The 25,007-nt window shown below is 36.6% G+C and overlaps 1 protein-coding gene across 5 annotated transcripts in view; it reads right to left on the reverse strand.

The window, feature by feature from the left end:
- PTPN13 (protein tyrosine phosphatase non-receptor type 13) overlaps positions 1-25,007 on the reverse strand; it is a 204,684-nt gene that overhangs the window by 15,430 nt on the left and 164,247 nt on the right. For all 5 annotated transcript variants that reach the window (XM_045997255.1, XM_045997257.1, XM_045997256.1 and 2 more), the window contains 16 exons: positions 24,825-24,918; positions 24,121-24,206; positions 23,275-23,434; positions 21,698-21,912; positions 21,483-21,581; positions 18,640-19,004; positions 17,451-17,634; positions 16,250-16,408; positions 15,581-15,752; positions 15,272-15,482; positions 12,190-12,257; positions 9,057-9,118; positions 6,625-6,718; positions 5,574-5,711; positions 5,393-5,475; positions 1,455-1,510 (listed from right to left, as the gene is read on the reverse strand). In XM_045997255.1, coding sequence (XP_045853211.1) covers positions 1,455-1,510; positions 5,393-5,475; positions 5,574-5,711; positions 6,625-6,718; positions 9,057-9,118; positions 12,190-12,257; positions 15,272-15,482; positions 15,581-15,752; positions 16,250-16,408; positions 17,451-17,634; positions 18,640-19,004; positions 21,483-21,581; positions 21,698-21,912; positions 23,275-23,434; positions 24,121-24,206; positions 24,825-24,918 — 2,246 coding nt within the window. The remainder of the gene's footprint in view (positions 1-1,454; positions 1,511-5,392; positions 5,476-5,573; positions 5,712-6,624; positions 6,719-9,056; positions 9,119-12,189; positions 12,258-15,271; positions 15,483-15,580; positions 15,753-16,249; positions 16,409-17,450; positions 17,635-18,639; positions 19,005-21,482; positions 21,582-21,697; positions 21,913-23,274; positions 23,435-24,120; positions 24,207-24,824; positions 24,919-25,007) is intronic.

Below are 25,007 nucleotides of genomic sequence, written 5' to 3' on the forward strand. Positions count from 1 at the left end.
CAATGCCCAGCGTGGACCCCAGCATGGGTCTTGAACTCACTACCCTGAGATCAAGACCTGAGCTAAAATCAAGAGTTGGACACTTAACTGACCGAGCCACCCAGGCAACCCTCTCTTGTCTTTTTAATAGCTTCCTACTATTGTACAGCATGGCGGTATCTTAATTTATTTATAGAGGTCCCTATGGATGGACATCCATCTTTTGCTACAGTGGGGGGCTAGAAGGACACTTTGTATCAGGGCACTCACTTAATGTAATAAAGCATAGTACACGTTCTCATTATTTAGGGGTACACAGCAGATGCCATCTCCCCAATAAGGTGGATGGGTAGGCAAGGGAATCTAGGCAAATGAAATAGTTAGTGATGAGGTGAAAAAGGATAATGTAAAAGGCTGAACACATCTTTCCATTTTCTGATATTCAGGAGGAGCAAGGCAGTACATCTGTCTGATGACAGTAGGACACACCACTAAAGCAAGACAGGTACAATTCTCCCCAGACGTCAATAACAGGGCTGCAATTATGCTGCTTTGATGGCGGATGTTTTCCTCTACTCCAGCTAATTGTGGGTTATAATTAATATTTAATTTGCAAGCTCTGCATCTGTGAGGTTGCTTTTGTCACCAGTAAGTACATTTTGTCTGTAATGATATAGTTTGGAGATCCTTCAATCAGGCATTATCTTCTTTCTCATTCTTTTGATTAGCTGCTTTAGTATTTCATGGGTGCTTGTGTGAGTACATCTTAATTTATTTTGTGTATATTACCTTTTTTTGAAGTATAAATGATTTTGCAATTAAATTTTTGTAGAAATGTCTTTGTACACAAGTTGTAGTAGGAGCAATTCTTAGAAGTCAAATTACTAGACTGAAGGTTAGGTACTACAGTTCTTTCAATCTATGACGTCTATCCCTGCAAAATATACTGTTGTTTACATTAAGAAACAATATTGATGATTGTACATGATTTCAGAGATCGTAAAATTAAAAAGTATCTAAGAATTAGTAACCTACAGATAAAATTTGTTAATAGTGTTTCTAACTGCCACCCAAATAAATTACATATACTTATCTACGCTTCCTCTTTCCTCCCCTTCCCGTGCTTAACAGAGTAGAGCCTGTCTCTATCTTTACAATTACTGGCCGCTGGCCCAGATATTTGTTAATCTTTTAAATGTCTGTCTGTCTGTCTGTATTTATTTGTGATTTTATTTATTTATATGACAGAGAGAGAGAGAGAGGAAGAGAGGGAACACAAGCAGCAGGAATGTGAGAAAGAAGCAGGCTCGCTGCTGAGCAGAGAGCCCGACTTGGGGCTCGATCCCAGGACCCTGGGAACATGACCTGAGCTGAAGGCAGAGGCTTATTAACCCATTGAGCCACCCAGGTGCCCCCCTTCATGGCACTTCTAAAAAGGAATGGAATTGTTATACTTTAAAAGATTATTTTCTTACCTTTCACTTTTTACTTTTTCTTCACCATATTCTTCACAGCCATTCATTTTGATAGACTAAAATAAAGAGAAATAAAAATCACATCAGCCCATTGTTAAAAAAAAAAATCAAACAATGTCACAATGTTCAATTTTTTCCCGTTAATTATTTCCTATATTTACTGTTATGTCCACCCTCCTGTAACAAAGACATGTATGATATTCAATTAAAGTTAAACTGTGGATAAGGCATCTTCAGTGACCCAAGAGTTTTTGCTGGTTCTACCTATTCACCTTTACACTCATCTTGGCTTTTCATTTCTTATGTAAGGGTATTAACAGTATAGAGGTAAGCAAAAAGCAAGATGAAAAGCTAAAGTATGATGATTTAGATATGCATATTTGGTAAATACTTTTACATGACTTCATTTAAAAAAAAAGAATTTATTTATTTTAGAGAGAAAGAATGAGTAGTGGGGAGAGGAAGAGGGAGAGAGAAAAGAAAGAGATAGAGAGACTCAGACTCCTTGCTGAGCAGGGAGCCCAATTTGGGGCTCGATCCCAGGACCCTGAGATCATGACCTGGACTGAAGGCAGACGCTTAACCAGCTGAGCCACCCAGGTGCCCTACACTACTTCAGTGTTAAAATCTGAAAATGGGCTCTTTAGAAAATGTCTTAGTAATTTTCAATGTATTAAATTATTTTTCCCTTTTATTATTAAAGTGAGGAGTCTCTCCATGGAGAACAATGATCAATCAGCTTGTATTGTAACAGAGTATGGTGTCTCAGAGACCCAAATACTGCAGGAGCAGTTTGCTACAATTAGAAGAATATGCTAAATTTCATTCTTACATGGTTAATAAATCTTACATTTCAATCCTTTTCAAAATTTTTTTTTAAAGATTCCATTTATTTATTTGACAGAGACAGACAAAGTGGGAGAGGGAACACAAGCAGGGGGAGTGGGAGAGAGAGAAGCAGGCTTCCCGCTAAGCAGGGAGCCCGACGTAGGGCTCGATCCCAGGACTCTGGGATCAGGACCTGAGCTGAAGTCAGATGCCTAACAACTGAGCCACCCGTTGGCCCCCATTCCAATCTTTAGTAGGACAAATTACCTTAGCAATTATTTTAACAAATGCCTGTATGGTCGCTATTATTCCCTTGTTCTTTAAAATACCCTGTGAGGGGTGCCTGGGTGGCTTAGTGGGTTGAGCCTCTGCCTTTAGCTCAAGTCATGATCTCAGGATCCTGGGATCAAGCCCTGAGCTGGGCTCTCTGCTCAGCAGGGAGGCTGCTTCCCACTCTCTGCCTACTTGTGATCTCTCTCTGTCAAATAAATAAATAACATCTTTAAAGAGAAATAAATAAAACACTCTGAATCCCATATAAACATTTATCAGGACATGTTTTTATTACAGTTTTTAAAAAAATTACACTTACTTATTTACATGTGTACAACTCCCAAATTGACTACTAGACCATACAAGCAAATTTAAGATGGAAACACTGACATACCTTCTTACCCAGTTACCCCAGCTTAATCAGAGTCAAACACATTCAGTAATAGCTAAATGAATAGTTTTGAAAGCTTACTTGATGATTTACACTATATATATGACTGGCATTCATTCCTTCATTCATAAATAAGACTCAGACATGGGACTTAAGTATTTCATTAAGAAGTAGTCAAGTATAGAGTGACAAATTACAGTAGAGTGACAAATAACTGTGCATTATACTATACTCTTCATAATACAATGATTAGTAGCTTAACTTTTGGCCCATAGGGTTAAAACCCTAAAATTTTTGGGGTTGTACATATAATCTATTTATTCCACTACTGGGTATTTACTTAAGAAAATGAAAACATGAATTTGAAAAGAAGTACCCCAATGTTTATGGCAGGGTTGGTTTTTTTTTGTTGTTTTTTTTTTTTTTAGTAATCTTTACACCCAAAATGTGGCTTGAACTCACAATCCTGAGATCAAGAGTCGCTTGCTCTACCATCTGAGCCAGTCAGTGCCCCTACTGAAGCATTATTTGCAATAGCCAAGATATGGAAGCAACCCAAGTATCCACCAATAGAGAAACAAAAAAGATGAGATCTTGGCATTTGTGACAACATGGATAGACCAACAGGGTATCATGTTAAGTGAAATAAGACAAAGACAAATACCATATGATTTCACTGAGATGTGGAATCTAAAAAATAAATGAACAAACAAATAACAGAAACAGACTCATAAATACAGAGAAGAAACTGGTGGTTGCCAGAGTGGACAGGGGTGGGAGTATGGGCAAAGCAGGTGAAGGAGATTAAGAGTTATAAACTTCTAGCTATAAAATAAATAAGTCATGAAGATGAAAAGTACAGTACTGGAAATGGAGTCACTAATACTGTAATAACTTTGTATGGTTATAGGTGATAAATTACACTTAACAGGGTAAGCACTGAATAAAGTATACAATTGTTAAATCACTATGTTGCATAACTAAAATGAATATAACATTGTATTTCAACTATATTTCAATAATAAAAGCTAAAAAACCCCAAAACAACCCACAAAGCTTCCAGGGTTGTAGAATACACTGTTAAGAATGTATGCAGTTGGGGCGCCTGGGTGGCTCAGTGGGTTAAAACCTCTGCCTTTGGCTCAGGTCATGATCCGAGTCCTGGGATCGAGCCCCGCATTGGGCTCTCTGCTCAGCAGGGAGCCTGCTTCCCCCTCCCTCTGTCTCTGCCTGCTTGTGATCTCTCTCTCTCTGTCAAATAAATAAATAAATAAAATCTTAAAAAAAAAAAAAAAAGAAAAGAAACTTAAAATTACTTCAATACAGGCACTATTCTAGAAATATAAGATGAAACAGAAAACTCTTCCAGAATACTGGCTTAGTCTTCCTTTCAGCTATGGAGGTTAGTCATATTTGTCTTTTTTAAATTTGTCTGCTTATGAATATAAATCCCACAGTGATTTTAACACATTTAGAGTTTGGTATAAATGAAACTTCATGTTTTTATGTCAGTACTTTGCTTCCTCCTTTCTTGAATTTGTTTTTTTACTTTCTTACTTTTTTTACTTTTTTATGCTCTGCTTCTCATTTTAAAAAAAAGTTAAAAGATTTTTATGGGACAGTATTTAATTTATGGGTAAATCTAGGGAGAATTTAAATTTTAGGTAAAAAGAATAGAAATATTCAATATTTTTTTTGCTTCTTTGCAGAGCTTTAAAGTTTTTGTAATATAGGTCTTACACATTTTGGGTTGAATTTATGCTTATAGTTTTTTTGTTTTTAACTATTATGAATGAAATTTTATTTAATTACATATTTTATAACTGGTTAAAGCAAAGACTTTGTTATGGTCTGAATTGTGATTCCCCCAGAATTCAGAGGTTGAAGCCCTACTCCCAATGAGACAATGTTTGGAGACAGGGTCTTTATGGTGGTAATTAAGGCTAAATGAGGTCATAAGGATGGGGCACCAAAGCAACAGGACTGGTGCCCTTGTAAGAAAAGGAAGAAATACCAGGAGTGCACAAACACAGAGGAATGGCCATGTGAGGACATAATGAAAAGCTGGTCATGCGCAAGCCAAGGAGAGAGAAACCCTCAGAAACCAACCCTGCTGGCACATTGATCTTGGACTTCCAGTCTCCAAAATTGTGAGAAAATGAATTTCTGTACTTTAAGCCACCCAGTCGGTGGTATTTTGCGATGGCAGTCCAAGCACAAGACTACAGGCTGCAAACTCAAATGCCTACGGGAACCAGACAGATAAATATAAACCTGTGAATGCCAAGGTCAGGGCAGGGGGTGAGCAGTGCTGGGAAATCGGAAATGCTGGAGGCGGGGGAGGCAGAGGGAAGGTCTCAGCAGAGAAAGCAAGCTTGCAGTAGGGAGATACACAATTCTAACAAGATATAGCATCCTAGAGTGTTTATCTAGGTATTATCCTTACCTCTGTAAAATCTTCAGGCAACGGTGAACCATCACAGTCTTCTCCTCTCTCTTCAGATAACTTCCCATTGGTTTTCAACGAACCTGGGAGAGAAATAAATGGGCCAAAAAGAATTAAAATGCTCCCCAGAGGCCTTTTTGTATTCCTTAGTATACCTACTTCTTCCCTCTGGTTCATCTACCTGGAACACAGGCGTCTCCTGCTGCATTATTTTGGTTTAAAAGATTCTGGGCTTCCTCATCCACGACATCCAGCAGAGACTGAATGACTTCAGCTTCTTGAGGATCATCATAGATATCATCTTCTGGTACATTAGATTCTTGGAAAACAGGAATGCACATGAGATTTTACTATAAAAATACTGACATGAGAAAGAGACACTGTGTCAAATCACGGGTAGTACATCTTTCAGATTTTAAGCCTCGTCTTTGAAAAGCAGCCAGGACGGGAAAAGCAGTTTACACTCGTGGAAACTAGTCATTTCTAGTCCCAACACGACTCTGGCTGCCATGACGAAAGACCACACAAATACAACTTAAAAAGAATAAACCAAAATCTATGTCTGTGAAGCAATAACTTAATGCTTATTTTCCTAAATTAATCCCAAATTATTAATTTATGAAAGAAACTCAACTAAAGAAGTTATGTTACAAAGATTAAGGATATACAAGAGCGCCTGGATGGGTCAGTTGGTTAGGGGTCCAACTCTTGGTTTTCGGCTTAGGTCAGGATATCGGGGTCATGAGTTCGAGCCTCCACGTCCCACACTGTGTTGGGGGTGGAGGCTGCTTAAGATTCTCTCACTCCCTCTCTCTCTGCCCAACCCCCCACTGCCATGTGTGTGTTTGCGTACATGCTCTCTCTTCAAAAAAAAAAAGAAATAAAATTTACAAAGATTAAAGATATAAGAGAGCAGCCCAAATATATTCAAGAAACATTTTCTAAATTATTAGGTGAATTGCTGTTTCAAAGAATATAAGCAACACTAACAAACAAAAACAGCTGTCTTTTCTAACATTTAAAAATATTTTTAATATTAGAGATGAGAATGAATTCAGGACACTTGTACAGTAATGCCGCTAACAATAATTTTACATTGTTCTTTTATTTCTTTGAACAACAGTCCTTCCTTTTTACACTACAGAAGCATGTATGCCCAATAGCTAATATTTCTTTATTACCTCAATTATTAGGGCATTTAGAGTAACTAGATGACTGATGTGGAAAACTACCTTTGGAGAGAATCAAGTTTGCGGATCCCTTCATTTGATAAGTAGAGCATTTTCCTTCAGGGTACAAAACTTCAGTTATTTCTTCCCCATTAACCTAAGGTATGAAACCAGAGCAAATCATTAGTTTATATTTTACTAATTTCCAGGATTAGGGAGGGACTGTAGATTACCCCACCATGTCCTTCTCTCCCTCTTTCTTAGTATAAAATCCATTTTATATCTACCCATAATAGATCAGTGTTTCTAGGAAACATTGGTACAATGGAATGTACAAAGAGGATGGGACTATCCATCACTGAAAATCTCTGGAAACAGATTATACATAACATGAAATCATTATTTTTATTCCAAGAATTCTCACAATGTTTACTATTACAAATTTTGAGTTGCCAAAGAAAACTTTATTATGTAGTATTTCCTAAATCTGCTTGACTGCAGAAATCTCTTTTTTTGAGGCATATTTTATGGGACTTCTCTTTCATATAACTTTTTAGCAAAGTTTTATAGGATCACTAAATTTAGAAGATGAGGGGAAGGGAAAAAATTGTCTTTTAGGGGCGCCTGGGTGGCTCGGTGGGTTGGGCCTCTGCCTTTGGCTTGGGTCATGATCTCAGGGTCCTGGGATCAAGCTCCGCATCGGGCTCTGCTCGGTGGGGAGCCTGCTTTCCCCCCACGCTCTGCCTGCCTCTCTGCCTACTTGTGATCTCTCTTTCTGTCCAATAAATAAATAAAATCTTTAAAAAAGTATTAGTGAAGCTGTGACTTGGACAGACTCTAGGTTAGCATTCTGGTCAACTGCTGGGTATAAAGATTAAAGATTTTCAAATCTAGTCTAAATCTCATCTCAATTTAAGAAAAGTAACAATGGGTGTATAACTATAATTATTTAATAGGATGTAACTTTCTAATTCCATGGTAAATTGTAAACACTTCATGGTACATGGCCTATTGAAAGAAAACTGATTTGAGCAAAAATGAATCATTAAATGACTAGAATAAATTAAAATAAATATATATAAATAAAAGATGGTTTGCTCTGAAGATCTTACTCTTTTCATCAAGACAAAAGTAGAAATGGTAGATGCAACAGAATTGTTTCTTTATAACTACTGTTTATATAATGTCAAGTTTTACTGGATTGTGAATCTTTATGAGAAATTCATAGTACAGACATTAGCATCAAGGACAGAACATCGTTTGAACGACTTCCTGGAATATTTGAATTCCAACAAAAAATGTTCGCAACCATGAATAACAAAGGTTCTAGTTTTTAAGGGTTTTATATAATTTAAACAGAAATTCTCCCCATCTCCCTTTCAATAACATGCTGATATTTAAAAAGAAAATGAACATCATACAGCATGACTAACACTAGAAATGCATGAAAACTCAGGTGGTCCAGCTGTGTGTAATTGCAGACCTTTAGAATAAACAGAGAATAGTGGGTGTTGTTCTACCTCAATAATTTTCTTGTCCCAATCATTTCTGCCTAATAATTCTTCTACTACAATATCTTTTCAGGATTTGCTAGACCAGTGAGCTGAAAGACATAGAATTTTGACCTTCTGGTCACCAAATTTTCCTACTATACTAACTCTAGCTCTTACCCAGAAGTCTTGTTGAGATGATAGGATTTTCAGATTCCTAGGGGACCAATGCCTCAGGTCTGGATCTTACACGGAAAGACTTTCAGATAGTGGGGTCCAGAACAGACTGTATGGGATGTGTGTGGGATTAAACAATTCCACAAAATGAAGACCCAGCTGGGATCATTTTAGAATGTACATTACATGCCAGAAGAAAATCTTTAAAAGAAATGCTAACCAAACAAATGGGCATATGTAAGGCCTTAAAGAAAAAGCTTGAAGTGGAATTTAGTTACGTATTAAAGCAGTTTTGTTAAACCACCTCCAGATTTTTCTGCGCTAATCTTAAATAATTAGGTTCTTACATTTGATGATGCGGTAAAGCATTTCCCATGTCTTTTAAAAAGCAAATAAGCCTCTATCTTCTGTCAGTGCCATCTGTACTAGCAGCACAGAACTGTCACTTGAGATCACTGCTGGTCAACATTAACCCAAAGGACCAATTCTGCTCTTAATTATGTATGTTCTTCTCTCCTGGGGACTAAGACACAACCAAAAGAACTGTGCACATTAATAAAAAAATCCCAGCGCTAAAGCTATCTGTACAAGTAATTAACTTATACAAGATCTAAATATGTGCCAAATATTGGAGGGTTATTTGTGTGCGGTCTTTTCACTGAGTGCTTTCCTTAGAAAGGCCATGAGTTCACTAAAATAGATTCCAACTTTCACAACATGTATCTAAAAAAGGCAAATATTCAAATGTGAAATCAGTTTGGTTCGAGACAAACAAGTTGGTTACATAGCTAAGGAAGTATGACACAAAGAAGGCGGCCTTTTCCTTACCTTGGAGAATGAATTACTAGGAGTGAGGACAGGTTTGCAGCAAGACTCCACAGGGTAATGACCTGGAAGGGACAACACAGAAAGTCAGGGAAGAGCCAGCTGGAACCACAAGACGGACATCAAAGGAGTGAAAGAAAACCCACATTTCTGTGCATATTCTTATTTTTTTTTAAAGATTTATTTACTTATTTGACAGAGAGAGAAGTCACAGTACGCAGAGAGGCAAGCAGAGAGAGGAAGCAGGAGCAGAGAGCCTGAGGCGGGGCTCCATCCCAGGACCCTGAGATCATGACCTGAGCCGAAGGCAGAGGGTTAACCCACTGAGCCGCCCAGGTGCCCCTCTGTGCATATTCTTATTTTTATTAGTGTGCCAGAAGAGGTCATAGTACAAAGTGATTTAAAACCAACTAGAAGGAATCAAATATTACAAAAGGGTTTATTCCAAGGAAAAAGTTATTTTCTTGAAAGAAAATACTATAGTTTGCACGAGAGCTCAGTTTGGGCGGAATGGTTTTAATTTTGAGACACGGAATATAAATTATCCCAACTGAATGGGAGAGATAACACATTATTATGTGACATATGCTCACTTTACTACTTAAGGGAAGGTAGCAAGCCATGTATATCATTTCATAAAGGCTATCAATTTAACACAGTAAAATAAGTTATGGATACAACTAAATAGAACTTTTAACATATGTCTAAGCCAAATGTTAATTTTAACTCTTAGCCATCAGCACGAAGATTCAATACATATACTAAATGAAATGATCTTTCTTACAGTTAAAAAGTCCTATTTAAAAATCATTTGCTTCATTAAATTATATTTTTAAGAGATTTTCTGAAAGATATAGTAGAGTTTGGAGAAGTTAAAAAGGAAAAAAAAATAGAAAAGGAAAAAAAATACAAATAAGTGTATTCAAGGACATCTATTTGAGAATGACCTGAAAGTAATTCTACCTAGAGGGGCGGGTGGGTGGCTCAGTGGGTTTAGTGGCAGACTGGTGATTTTGGCTCAGCTCATGATCTCATGGGTGGTGAGGTCAAGCTCAGTGTGGCGCTCTGCGCTCAGTGGGGACTTGGCCTCAGAATCTCTCCCTCTGTCCCTGCCCCGACTTGTGTGTGCGCTCAGTCAAATGAATAAATGAATCTTTAAAAAAAAAAAAAAAATTCACCTAGAAAGATGAAGGTTGACATGAAATTTGTAGGGATAAATTTCTATAATCATGGGGTTGATGTTATGAAGAGCTAAGAATGCCTTTTAATATCATTTCCAGGAGATAGAATACATTATTAAACTTCCAGGAAAAATACTGAAAGAATGCACCAATAATAGACTACCAGTTTAAAAAATCATCCCGGAATAGTACAAAACACAACAGTTTATTATTTGTAATCTCTCCCTCCTGTTCCCCTAACTGCCCCTTACCTTCTTTGTCTCCAAGCAACCACTAATCTGCTTTGTCACTATAATTTGCATTTTCTATAATTTTGAATAAATGGAATAATACAGTATCAACTCTTTTCTGTCTGGCTTCTTTCATTCCAGGGTCTTATTTTGAGGTTATTTTGATTATATTGCTATATGTCTCAACAGGCCATTTTTATTACTAAGTAGTATACTTAGTATATGGTTGTTTGGATATGTTGGCTCATTCATTCAATAGTTTTTAGACATTTGAGTGGCTTGTGATTTTGATTTTTACAAAGAAAGCTGCTAAAACATTCATGTACAGGTTTCTGTGTCTGGATATATGCTTTCTTTTCTCTTGAGTAAACAAACAAAGGAATGGAGTGGCTGGATCATATGGGAGGCCCATGTTTAAATTTTTAAGAAATTGTCTGTTTTATAAAATGGCTATACTATTTTATATTCTCATCACTATAAGAGGGTTCCTATTATTGATAACTATATGATTTTCAGAACTCATAAAGAAATCAGTTCTGTGGAAGTCAAATCAGAGAATTCCATAAAGACAGATCACTGGGCAATTTCTACAAGGGGGGCTAGCAGGGCACAGCTCTCTTTAGCTCTGAAAGTTACAGATGACCTAGAGGTTACTAGAAAATGCTCTCCTGACTTTTCTATGAGGTAGTTGGACTCTATTGTGAACTGGAACTAATAGAGAATAGTAAGGATCCCTAAGGCATTCAAGATAACAGAGCAGGAGATGAAGAGATGTGCTTTAGTATTTAGCAGATAAATCAGAACTGCAGTAGTGAGATTCTTTTGGTATTTAGATACTACTGCTTGATAACCTAAAAGTTTACTTGTGTATGAAGTACTGAATTCACATTTCAAATACATTAATTTCACATTCCCCTGTGTCTATCATTCTTATTATTATATTAACACTAGCATTTAAAAGCTTCACTTACTGAGCCCAATTGTGTAAATGAGAGCATGGAATCAGACACCCCAGGTTTAGATTCTGGCTTTGCATTTATTAACTCTGTGAGCTTAGGCGAGTTGTCAGACTTCTCTGTCTCAGTTTCCCCTTTTATTAATGGAGGATTATAATAACACTATTCTCACAGAGTTGTTGTGAGGACTAAAGCAATTAAAAGAATGCTTAGTCCAGGGTAAGCATTAAATTTATGTTAGCAACTGCCACAATTACTAACACTACAATTTCTATTATTATGCTAAAATGTAAGGCAGATACTTTGTATATTTGTTGATTTATTCACAGTGTCCAAACCAACACCTGGCACAATGAAGGGATTCAATAATTGTCTGAATAAATTATTACGTGACAATTATTATGATAAGCATTTCACGTATTCTTATCCTATTTATCCTTCATTATAAACTTATAAGATAGCTACTATTAATATTCTTATTTTACTGATAGGAAATAGAGGCTTACATAGGGATCAAGTAACTTGCTAAGGTCACATAGAACTTATAAAGTCAGGTCTATTTTGGCCATAAATCCCATGGTCCATGCTGCTCTACTATTTCAATGTTTTTATTTAAATGTAATTTTTTGCACTTAGAGAGATCCTAAAAAACACTCTACTCTGGAAGGGCAATAAAAACATCGTAGTGATAGTCTTCAAACTTGCTTTTGGGAAAAAAAATATTTATCTCTAAATAACTACTTGTGTCATAAAACAAATGTTTCCTTACCGCTGGCTTTGGTTGACTGAGTTGAAAAGGCAGACCTCTTAGAACTTGGGACTACTGGATGACCATCTCTGCGTCATTAAGAAAAAAGAAAGAAAGAAAAGGCAATTCCAAATTAATATGTTTATTTAAATACCCTTTGAACCATCTGCTAACTATTGAGCTTCAGGAATTTTATTTTAGATGGGCTTCAGAGGGAGGACTGGGCACCCCTGAAACTGTAGACAAAATTTATATCAATTTACATCTACGTATTCTCTGGAGAGAGATATTCTTGACTGAAAAAAGATTAAGAATCACTTCTTTACATGATCTTTCTCTAGGTCTCGGATTAACACATTACCACGTTTCCCTCTCGTTAAAACATTTGTAATATTCTGATCTAATTAATTAGTTCACTATACTCAGGTGATAGTTCAAAGATAACTTAGGAATTATAGTATTGTTCACTACATTTCATATATCTGAGGCCCTTGATACGTGTTTTTAAAAAATTATTTAAAGTGAAACCTAGACAAAATATCTATGTTCAAAGGATCATAGGAAGGATAGTACCACCCAATGTGAAAGTCTGTCAAAAAGACAGCACCTTGGAAGCAGAGGACTGGTATGAAATCTTCTCATTGTTAGTACTTGAGAGAAAAGGGAGTCTGCCTAAAGTATACAGTGCTGGGAGAAGCAATTTGGGTTCTGTATGTTCTTCTTGGGTACCCTAGGAGTGCAAGGCCCTGACTGCTTTTTATCTGGGCCAATTCTCAAGGCTATGTTTGTAGTGAGAAAGTAGCCTTTCTCACTACATGAGGCACTAGATGAGGCAGCTTCTCTCTCCAAATAAAAAGCAGGTTTTCTTACAGGGTGACATGAAGGGGCAGGTTCTCTCTTCTCCTCATGGTATTCAATGACACGACCCACTACATGTTCAGAAATCCACTGGGCCCACATGTGCCATCTTCGGGAGACTTAGAAGATGTGTGGAATTGACACTGATACAACGCCCATGCTGCTCGTGGTGGTTACTCAAAAAATATTTTGTCTCTGATCCAGGAGTTTCATACCTTCTACCAGCACCCAAAAAACAGTAACTGGATGGTTTATTAGCTTGCAAGTCAGGTAAGATGACAGACCCTGTATAGTTCTCGACACACAGACAAATCTCTATCCCTCTGTTATAGCTACCCCTTGGACTCTGAAGAGGACAGATATGTATACAGTAGAGGAGAAATGTGGAGGAAGAAAGAAGGGGAAAGTAATTGTGGCTAGCACCGCTATAACTGTAGCGACTATAGTGAAGATAAAAAAAAAAAAAAGCAGAAAGGCAAAAGGTAGTGATTTTAGGGCTGGGTACTCTATGGATTTTGAGGCCAAAAAATTCGGCTAGATCTATGGTTAGAGGAGATGTTAATTTTCACAAAAATATTTTCCAGGTTGTTTGAACACTTTCCTCCTCCACTAATTAACATTCGGCTACATCTATGAAAATAAATGCAAGCCAATCAAACTTTTAGAAATATAGGAGGGAAGGAGATCAGGGATTACATTTAAAGAATTAAAGTACACAGTCTAATTTAAAGTTTGAGAAGGAACAAATGTTTATGATCAAATGATTTAATTATAGTTCCTGTATTCTGAAAGACATACTATGTAAAACTCACCATGTATCACAGATACAAACGTAACATAAATCTGTAATCCAGAAATCCTGGTTGTATGTACACTGTGGCAGGCAGAATAATAGTCCCACAAAGATGTCTACATTCTAATCCTCCAAACCTGTGAATATGTTACTTTACATGGTAGAAGGGATTTTGCAGATGTACGTTAAAGATCTAAAGATGGGGAGATTATCTTGTACTATTTGGGTGGGCCCAGTGTGATCATAGGGGTCTTTGTAAGTGAAATAAGAAGGCAGGAAAGGCAGAGTCAGAGAAAGAGATGTGACACCAGAAGTAGAGTGTTGTGACTGTTCGCTTTGAAGATGGAAGAGAGCCATGATCCAAGGGATACAGGGAATCTCTAGAAGGTAGAAAAAGCAAGAAAATGGATTTTCTTCTAGAGCCTACAGAAGGAATGTGGCCCTGATAGCAACTTGATTTTCACCCAGTGAAACCCACTTTGTATTTCTGCTTCCAGAACTATTAAGATAATAAACTTCTATCATTTAAGCTACTATATTTGTAGGAGTTTGAAATGAATACATACATTTTTTTTCTGATCTATTTCTATTAAGTGAAAGAAAAGTGCCTATTAGCACTTCTTATAATGTGAAATTGTTATAAAGTGTAGTGAAAGTGATAATTCTATGCCCCAATGGTTGTAGACATGAGGTTTGGGTAGGACTGACTTTGCCCCAGTTCCAGGAATGGGCCAGAACTGGTCTAGGCCAATCAGTCTCTTTGCCTCAGTTCAGGGACCGGCCCTAATTTAGGTCTACGGCAATCAGCAGACAGTCCTTGCTTTATCAGGGTTACTGGGGATACTTGTCAGAAGATTGTTCTGGATCATGTGGTATGTAGGTGTGAGTCATGAAACTGACACAGACATTTAACAATCATGGAGGTAACACAGAAAAGGAAGAATAACTGAAAACAGCAAAAAATGGAACCAGAGCCCGGATCAAATTTTACCTAATGACCAGCTCAACTTTGGACTTTTAAAATCATATAAACCCTTTCCTGTTTAAACCAAGTTGAGTTGTATTATTCCTGTTTACTTACAACTGAAAACACCCTGAGGACAATGGTAACCACCCTCTTAGCAACGGCAAACACGTAACCAAACACTAATCCACTTAACGTGCTCTTGGAATCTCCTATCAGTAAGTCTATTCTGGGGGTGCCTGGCTGGTTCAGTTGGAAGGACAGGTGACTCTTGATCTTGGGGTTCTGAGTTCGAGCCCCATGTCAGGTGTAGAGATTACTTAAATAAATAAAAAATGTTTAAAAAAGAGTCTGTTCTAATTTTATTAATTCTTGCTAGTTTAGCTGTGAGTTACTAATTTAGGAGTAGCTTTTTAAAATAGCCCAAGTGTAATCAACAGCCTGGCACTTGTGCAAACACACAAAACCCACAAGTAATTGCAGAGTACCTTGTTGCTTTTAGCACCACTGATGGAAGTGACATGTCTAACGCTCTCTTAGCTTCTTCCAAGGTCATTCCTTGTGTGCTGACTCCATTCACATAGTGGATGATGTCCAACAGCTGGAGGTTACCCTCAATGGCTGCAGCTGACCTCGGGTTAATATCACTAATATATACCACTTGATGAAGGCTGTCATGACCTCCAGATAAGGAAAAACCTTCAGGGAATAGAAAATATTGGTTTCCTTAGTCTTAAGAGTATTTATTTAAACCTAGCCAAGAAAATCACAGCACACAAAACTTGAATGTGCATTACCCAATTCCTCTTTGTTGCATGTTAATGTAATGTCAGGTAGCAAATGAGGCAGCATTGGCATCCTGGGTAATTCTAGAACTCGTCCTAGAACTAATCTGACTGTCTTGGGTGCAGCTCGGAGCAGATTCACTGCATCTGTGTGCGTCATGTTTGTAACATCCGTATCATTAACCTACAAAAATGAGAAATAGGCAAAACAGGATTAGAAGTTTCTATGGAAATACAGTAATCTCCCTACCTGTATATTAGCCAGTAAGAGAGTGGTCTCCAATTTATTGCTAATTCCCTTTATTGTGGAAATCATAAATACAATGATCAAATAACTACACGCTGTAAAATACAAATGCATCATTATTTTGCAAATACAGGAAATTTATCCTCATAGTAGTTTAAGAAACTTTCTGTCCCTGATACCCAAGATAGCTTATTTAATGCTTTAACTGAGATTAGAGGGACTTCCTAATTAAAAAGGAACTGTAAGTATTCTTACAGTCAACTGTAAGAAACTGTTAACTATATAAGGCCTTTATTATTAAGAAGTGGAGATGGGAAGTATAAACCAAACAATAAATGGAGTGTTATATTAAGTCAACCTTCTTGTTCTTTCTTCTCCAGCCTTGGCTTAGTTTTTGGCTACATTAGTACAAATCCATTCTGGTAATGGCTCACCTTTATAAGCCGGTCCCCAGGTCTTAGCCTTCCATCACTTTTGGCTGGATCTTGAATGACATCATGAACATAACAACCAATACTCTGATTGCCTTTGGTTACTGTAAAACCCAGGCTTCCTTTTTCTGATTTAATTAGGGTAATGAGGAGTTCTACTTCCTAAGAAAAGAAAACAGTGACTCTTTAGGTTGTCTTTTTTGCCCATCAACACACAGAGAGGACTATAAACTTTAAAAGGTTACCGAGCTTAACCAAGTGAAGAAGCTAGGTCTATCTGATTCTAGATAGAATGTATCCCCATTTAAAAGTTGGGTATAGGTACAGTACTAAGTGTTTGTCTAAAGACAGCGGAGACAAAACCTCCTCATGCTTCAATTTTTGTATTTTCAGGATAACAAGAACTCATTCTCATTAGTGGTTATACTTTGATGATCAAAGAACACATTTTCCGTGGAAGGTTCAGAAAAATTCTTCATATATTTCTAAACAGTCAAGATAGATGCCAAGCATCATAAAAGAAAAGGTTTTCTTGTAAAAACATGAAGCCTTTGGGTGACTAAATATTACAGCTTCATTTAATTGCATAAATAATTTTTTTAAAAAAGATTTTGAACAAGATATGAAGGTTGCTTATAGCTTTTCTAAAGGAAATCATTCAAAGATTTTCTTCTCTCTGAGAAAAGATTATTTTCTACTGCTGAAAATGAAATTGAAGATATAGATGACACACACACACACACACACACACACACACACACACACACAAACCAAGTATCTGGAGAGATCAATTCCAAAATATTTATGATTTTTAGGTGGTGAGATTATCAGTGATTTTAATAATTTTTTCTTTGTTTTTTAATTTTCCTATAACAAATATTTATTACTTGGATAATAAAAACAATATTGAAAAAGGCTGATTTCAATCAATGTAAAGGTTATTATTCTTGAAAATTTGGCTTCCAAACTGAATATAAGGGTTAGAAGTCCTAGGGCTATTAGTGCAATGTAAAGGATTCCATTTGGGCACACACAAAAGTGTGAAGAAGAAAAAAATTACATTCAAAGCTGATTAAAAATTAAAAAGGCAACTCATCAGAATTTGGGAAATAAGTACTATTTTAGGTGCTCTACATATATTTCATTTAATCCCTACTTACTTGAGAAAATACGGAGTTTTCTTAATACAGAGGAAACAACTCACCAGCTCAAAGTCTTCAAAGTGGTTTTCCAAGTCATTTTTCAAACATGTCAAGTTTTCTTGTCTAACTGGTTCAGAAATGTGATATATATGATATTTATCCATTGAATTAGTGCAAGCAGATTCTGCTTGGGGTTGATAGCTTTGTCCAAGAGTCATGTCCGATGGTAGAGGGGAAGGAGGATTGCTACACAAAGAAGCAAGACTATTTTCAAATACATTTCAATCTAATATAGTAAGTTTGTGCCACAAACAGAAAATGCTTAACAAATAGTCATGGCTGCATTTGGTTGTGATCCTGACTCTGGATTTTTGCCTGACTCTGGGCTATGAATTTATTTCATATTTGTTATATGCTAACATTACCAATTTTTATTCTCTGTCTGGGTGTTATTATGAAGCTCTTTAAGCTGCATAAATTACTAAGACAGGTCAAGTGAATATACTTTTGATTCCTAGTTGTTAATTCAAGGCTGAAGCTAATGTTATCAGAAGCCTAATGTGTGTTTCAGCAGAATAAGAAAAAAAAAAGAAATAAGAAAAAAATGCAAGTCTCATTTCAGTAGTTATTTTTGATGATACAACGGGGGAAAAAAAACCCCAAACACCCATATTGCAGTCAAATGCTCTACCCCTGAGCTATACCCCCCCAAACACCCATATTGAACAAATATGGTTGCAACGGGACATACACAAAGATGTAGCCAAACAATAAAATGTGTGAATAACTGTTAGAGGTATAAATGTAGTCTTTCTTCTTGCCTTTGTTCTTTCAATCATCTTTCCCCACCTTCTGCAGTCTTATATCTGACCTTTTTAAACTTTATGTCTCTTCCCTCCCAACCACTTCTGTTTATATTTGTATTCCCTACTCTCCTGCCCATCACTATCTAAATAGGTCTCTTCTCTTAAAGTAATATGAATGATGATGAAATGCAAACAACTTTCCCGATTTTGAGATACATGCTCAAGAGGTCAGCAAGTCTCAGGTTAAAAGGCTAAAGAGCTTACTGGTTTGCTAACTAACACCGTCAGGCACAGGAACAGGATACCTAACACAGTCATCATCTGCCTGATCACTGTGATGCTCATTCGCACACAGCCGTATTTCATCCTTAGAGAAATGCAGGTTGCTGCTCCCATTACTCACAATGACCATTGCTCTGAGTGTTACCCATAATATCGACAATACCTGTCTTCGAGTTCTGGTTTACTGGGTGTTTTCTGAGGGTAGTAAAACATGGTACAAATGGTATCTTCTTGACTTTTAGATGATTCATGTTGACCTTGTGCCTGGGATACCATGTTGTTAAGAGTCTGATGCAAAGATGAACTCCAGCTCATATTCGGTATTTTTGTTGGAGCTTTCACCAACTCCTCTTCTCCACTCCCACTACTGTCACTATAACTGTCTCTCCTGGATGGGGATGTGCATGATTTCTTGCTTGTGTCGTACATCTCATTTTCATCTGAGCTGGTGCCTTGCTCCACACATGCTGGTTGAGAAGAGTCTTTCGTGTTGTTTGGGAGCACTTGTGCTGGAGAGTGCAGTGGGGTCTGTAATGCACACAGTGAAAAAGAAAGAGTCTGATGACTTATATTAACTTCAGAACACTTAATTGAGGGACACCTGGGTGGCTCAGTCAGTTAAGCACTTGACTTCGGCTCAGGTTGTGACCTGGGGATCCAGGGATGGAGATCTGAGTTGGGCTCTTGACTCAGAAGGGAGTCTGCTTCTGCCCCTCTCTCTGCCCATGCACGCTCTCACCCAAATAAATAAATAAAATCTTAAAAAGGAAATGCCTGGGTGGCTCAGTCAGTTTAGCGGCTGCCTTCAGCTCAGATCATGATCCCAGGGTTCTGGGATCGGGTCCTGCATTGGGTAGGGGTGGGGGTGGGGGTGGGTCCTTGCTCAGCAGGGAGCCTGCTTCTGTCTCTGCCTACTGTTCTCTCTGCTTGTGCCTGCTCTTTTGCTCTCTCTCTCTGACAAATAAATAAAATCTTTAAGAAACAAAATCTTAAAAAAAAATGAACACTTAAATGAAAAGGAACATGTTGAACAACAGCACTTTCTATTAAAATATTCACTTATATTTTGATAATAAAGGTAATTTATGCTCATTGGAGAGCAAAACCATATAAAAATATCATATATAAAAATAACTGTTGGGCGACTGGGTGGCTCAGTGGGTTAAGCCTCTGCTTTCGGCTCAGGTCATGATCTCAGGGTCCTGGGATCGAAGACCTCATTGGGCTCTCTGCTTGGCGGGGAGCCTGCTTCGCCTTCTTTCTCTCTGCCTCTCTGCCTACTTGTGACCTCTCTCTCTCTGTCAAATAAATAAATAAAATCTTAAAAAAAAAAACTGTTAATATTACATGACTTATACTATGTATTATAATTTGTATCCTTTTTTTTTTAAAGGATTTTATTTTTAAGTACTCTCTCTCTCTAACGTGGGGCTCAAACTAAGTACCCTGAGATCAATCGTCGCATGCTCCACTGACTGAAATAGCCAGGCACCCCTGTAAATTACTTTCAAATTTAGGTTTCTATCATGAGTACTTTCTGAAGTCCTTACATATGCTTTGAAAAAAACTGCATAAAACTGTGTAATGATCCCACAATGGCTCTGCCTAACATTTATTTCAGAATTATTTTATATGGAATTGTTGCTAACTTTTTACTATTAACAGAAATCCAGAGATTCTTTGTATGTACATTTCCACCCCAGTTTCTCGTTATTTCCTAATAATTTTCTATTTTTTTTTGAAGATTTTATTTATTTGAGAGAGAGAGAGACAGAGAGAGCAACAGAGAGCACAAACAGGAAAGAGAGGAAGAATCAGGCTTCCTGCTGGGCAGGAAGCCTGACATGGCTGGATCCCAGGACCCTGGGATCATGACTTGAGCCCAAGGTAGCTGCTCAACTGAGCCACCGAGGTGCCCCTCCTTGCAATTTTCTATTTAATAATCAGCACATAGGATGTTCTTAAAGGTCTTGTTAATATTTCCAGATTGTTTTCTGGAAGGATTGAATCAATTTATATACTCATTAAGAGAGTTCCACTCAGTTCTTCTTATCTGGTGCCCAAAATCAAAGAAATTCTCATAAAAAGCTGTTTAAAATATACCTTCAGAAATGACGCTTTCCTAGTAATGTCCTAACACTACCCTCCTCCCTGATATAAAAGCCAAGGTTTCTGGGGCTAGACATTCCTGCCTTTCATACCCAGAAGTCATGTTTATTTTTAATGGAATACCCTTTTAAGTAGACAGGACAAAATCTGTCTTTCTTCAGTTATATTATTATTCATCTAAGTATGGATTCCTACCTACCAGCATGTAATTTATAAATAACCATCAGAATAGATTTTGGATCCTTTAACTGTTTCCTTGACACAAGAAAGGGAAATGGACAAACATATTGCTTACTCTGTAATTTCTGGAATTAAAAATAAAGGCATAAATTTTTTTTTTTTTAAGATTTTATTCACTTATTTGACAGAGAGAGACATAGAGAGGGAATACAAGAAGGGGGAATGGGAGAGGGAGAAGCAGGCCTCCTGCTTAACAGACAGCCCGATGTGGGGCTCAATCCCAGGACCCTGGGATCATGACCTGAGCTGAAGGCAGACGCTGACTGAGCCACCTAGGCACCCCTAAAGGCAGAAATTCTTAAATAATTTTCACTTTTATCTAAACTAGTCAGAATGAAAATTATGCTTTCCAGTTTGGTTCAATGAAGAAATGGACAAAAGGGTTTTGTAACCATTATTTTGTATCTTTTCCTAATTACACTTAGAAAACAAACTCCTACAATTCTAGAATTCCAGAAGTGGAAAGGAGAAAAAGGAAAGTGAATTGAATTACTTTTTTATTACAAATGCAGAATGCACTCAGGGGCTCCATGACTCCTAGCTAAAGAATAAGGTAGGATGAAACCCAGGAGCCATCAATGAATGATGAAACCACTGTAGCTGAATTAACCACTCAACTGCTATTCTATAAAAATACAGACTTTTCACAGGTCTCACCAAAAGAGCAGGGTCAATTTCCGGTAGCACACCAGGTGAAGGTCTACAGAGCAGCAAGGATACTTCTGGGGATGTACCCCTGAGAGCAGATATGACTTCCTAGGGGTACCATGAATGACAAACGAAGATACAGTTCAGCCAGAATTATGAAATCATTATGAAAGGCCAATCTATCTCATTATGCAAAGTGCTACATTTAACACCTGGGGGCTCACCTGCTGAGACAGTCCTTTCAAAGAGGCTCCATTCACTTTCAAGATAACATCTCCCACATCAATTTTTCCACTTTCTGCTGCTGGCTGTCCAGGAAAGAGCTTTTTAACCCTTACTATGCTGGCATTCATTTGCTCAGGAATCAGACTGTCTTCTCGAGAAAAACTGAATCCTAGACCTGAGCTATTTTTAAACAATTTTACTTCAAACGTATTCTCTGGAGAGAAAAAAAAAAAGATATAAAAAACTTAAATATTCTTAACATGCTATCTTGAGATGGACATATGAATATACAAACATATATACTTTAAGACACATCTTAAAAAAGCCCATTTTCTCAGAAAATTTACAGCTTTATAGGCACTTACTGTACTTTTATTCTATATTCAAATCCCACCGCACACTCTTTTTTGTTAAGAAAACTTAAACTAAGCTGCATGAACTAAGCTACTTGAACAGGAGAGGGTTTTGATATTAAGGTTCTGAAAATAAAATGATGTTTTAATCCCATGTATTTTAAAAGACTGTAGAATAACATAAAAAAAAGAGAGAAAAATCTGGGAAAGTAGAGGAATGAGGAAAATTTGGGTACATAATAGGAGAGAGATGGTAAGAAGAGCAAAACAAATGTTAGAGAAGGGTAGAGGAAAGTAAGTGGATATTCTAATGTTTTAGTGAGGCATACTTTACTCCAGTAAACTGCAACAGCATTTTGATGAAATTCTCATCAACAAAATAAGCTGAAAGAATAATAACCAGGAAAGAATGAAAAAACACATTTAAAGGAGTGAAAAAAATAAAGAATACCAGGTAGTGAGATAAAGTGAGTATGCTAATTTTGTTTTCATAATTTCATAATGAGATAATTTGGGCTAATTTTTCCCCTTATATTTGTGACTAATTTAGAGGTACTAACATTTGGCAATCGAAAAAGGATTTAAAATAAAAGACAACAATGACTATATACCACCACCATCATTTATAAAGTAAAGGACATCTATGCCCCTAAAAATGAGATAAATGGAATCTCAGAATAAAGGGTACTTTTGTATTATGAACACTTTTAGCCTTATGAAAGGCTACATCATTCTTAATTTTCTTATTTTGCTACCAAGTAGAGTTATGTCCAAGGGCTTGCAAAATTTTTAAGAAAGACCACTATCTGGCAGCTATGAGGTGAATTTCTGCCTAGGGTTAGCTTGACAGATTCATAAAATTAAAGCAAAATATAGAAAATGTTAAGAGTTAAGGTTTCATATGGATTTAAAGTCATTCTTGGCAATTATTTGTATTTATTTTTTCCTTCGAAAATTTTATTTGAATTTTACACTATTGAAAGCACTATTAGGTGGCCATAATTTGTCTTATGCATGACTTCATTAACCAAGGTCTTTCAAACTCTAAGAGGTGCACATATATGTCTTTAAAAAAAAATGATATAGTGCTCCATCAGATTATTTACAGTTGACAAGAGTAATTAGAGAAACTCAGCCATGAATTATGATCCAATATATAAAAATTAAAATTTGAGTAAGTCAATAAGAAGTTAAAGGTGAAATACAGTCTCTCAAGGCCTGACCTTCAGTGACAAAGCTGTAGTCTTTGACATGAGTCATTTTCTTCGTTTTTTCTGGGGCTTGACCTTGGGCATCTGGATCTGGAAGGATACACTGTGGGAACAGGGGGACACATTCTTTGGATGCTGGAGACTGCCCCTTTTCTAATAACAGGTGAACCACCTGGACAAATGGAATAGCACTTCATTAACTAAGAAGAATTATAAGAAAGTAGATAATTTTTTTGTATAGTTGTTGGTATAAAATCATTTACAATAACTACTCGGCCCACCAAAATATAGGTAGAGGAAGAAAAAAAATGAAGAAACAAAGCAAGGGACTGAATATTGCAAAATCAAGGTTTTCTTTTTCTCTCTCCCTCTGCCCTTTTCTTGCTTTCTTTTTCTTAAAAAATTTTTTTCTCTTCTAGAATGAACATAAACATGTTATAGAAAATTTGGGCACTAGAATAAAATCACCACTGTAATATACAGACCATTACAAATAATTTGGTAAACTTCAGAAAAAAATTTAGCCTTTGGCTGAAAAATGAGTAGAAATGAAAATCACTAGGTATTTGTAGATGTTTACAAAAAATTTTAAAAATGTAATCCCCACCATTTCTCCTGTCATATCTGGTAACAATAGGGCTAAATATGATATAGAAAGCCAAGTTTCCTCAGTGAAAAATCTCTGTCATAATACTTGCTTCCCAATTTGAAGGAAAAGAAAATACCAGAACATTTACAGGAATTAGGCTTGGTTTCTTTACTAACAAATTTGGAGACCTAAGCGAGACAGGTATTATTCACACGTTATTATGTTCTTCTAACATATCTTAAAAGGTTGGTATAATGAGCTATTATTACTTGTCCGGTATTTCTCAGCGTTTCCACAGCTTGCTTGTGGGTAGCTCCTTCCAGACTAACTCCATTGACAGCAAGGACACGATCACCTATAAATTAAGCAATAATTTTGAAAAAAGCAAAATTATAAGATAAAGATTCTATATGCTTTTTAATATCTTGTGCTATTGTTTTATATTAATTTATTTGAGGAGAGACTCAGAAATTCTGGACAAACTCAAGTCACAGAGTCTCTTTAATACATATCTACTTTCCAAATTCTATGACTAATCTTAAATACAATTTTGAACAAGATATTATTGTATGTATTATAGAATCAATTTAAATCATGGGAAAAGATAAACTGACTACAAATGTAGAGAGATTGGAAGGAACTAACCTAGTTAGTTTTTTATTAAAAATGTAGATGTCAGTGTTTTTACAAGGGCACTATTCCTTTCCCATTTTCTGGCAATTTGCTTCTTCAAAAGTACAAAACACAAAATAAAACACTGTCAAGATATTTTCTGATACTAGAGAATAGGCTGAAAAGAAGAGTTTTTAGAATGACATCAGGGAGTTCTTTAACACTTAAGTCTTAAAATAATTGCACATGTTTTTATTTTATATTATGAATATTTGAAGTCTCTATCAACTTTCTAATTTCTTATTTATTTGTTGAAGTGATAATCCTATGTATAATTCCTGTACACACACAAACACTCTACCTTTGTGAATTCTACCATCGGACTCAGCTGCTCCCTTGGGAATAACAGCTTTCACATAAATGCCACCATGTCTGACACTGGTATTCACACCACCCTAAGTGGAAAAAGACAAATAAAATAACATTTTTGTCATATGGATAATTTCACACTCCATCTTTCAAATCTGAGACCTAGAAAGCATTC

The sequence above is a fragment of the Meles meles genome, chromosome 2 (assembly GCF_922984935.1).
Source record: "Meles meles chromosome 2, mMelMel3.1 paternal haplotype, whole genome shotgun sequence".
NCBI lineage: Eukaryota > Metazoa > Chordata > Mammalia > Carnivora > Mustelidae > Meles > Meles meles.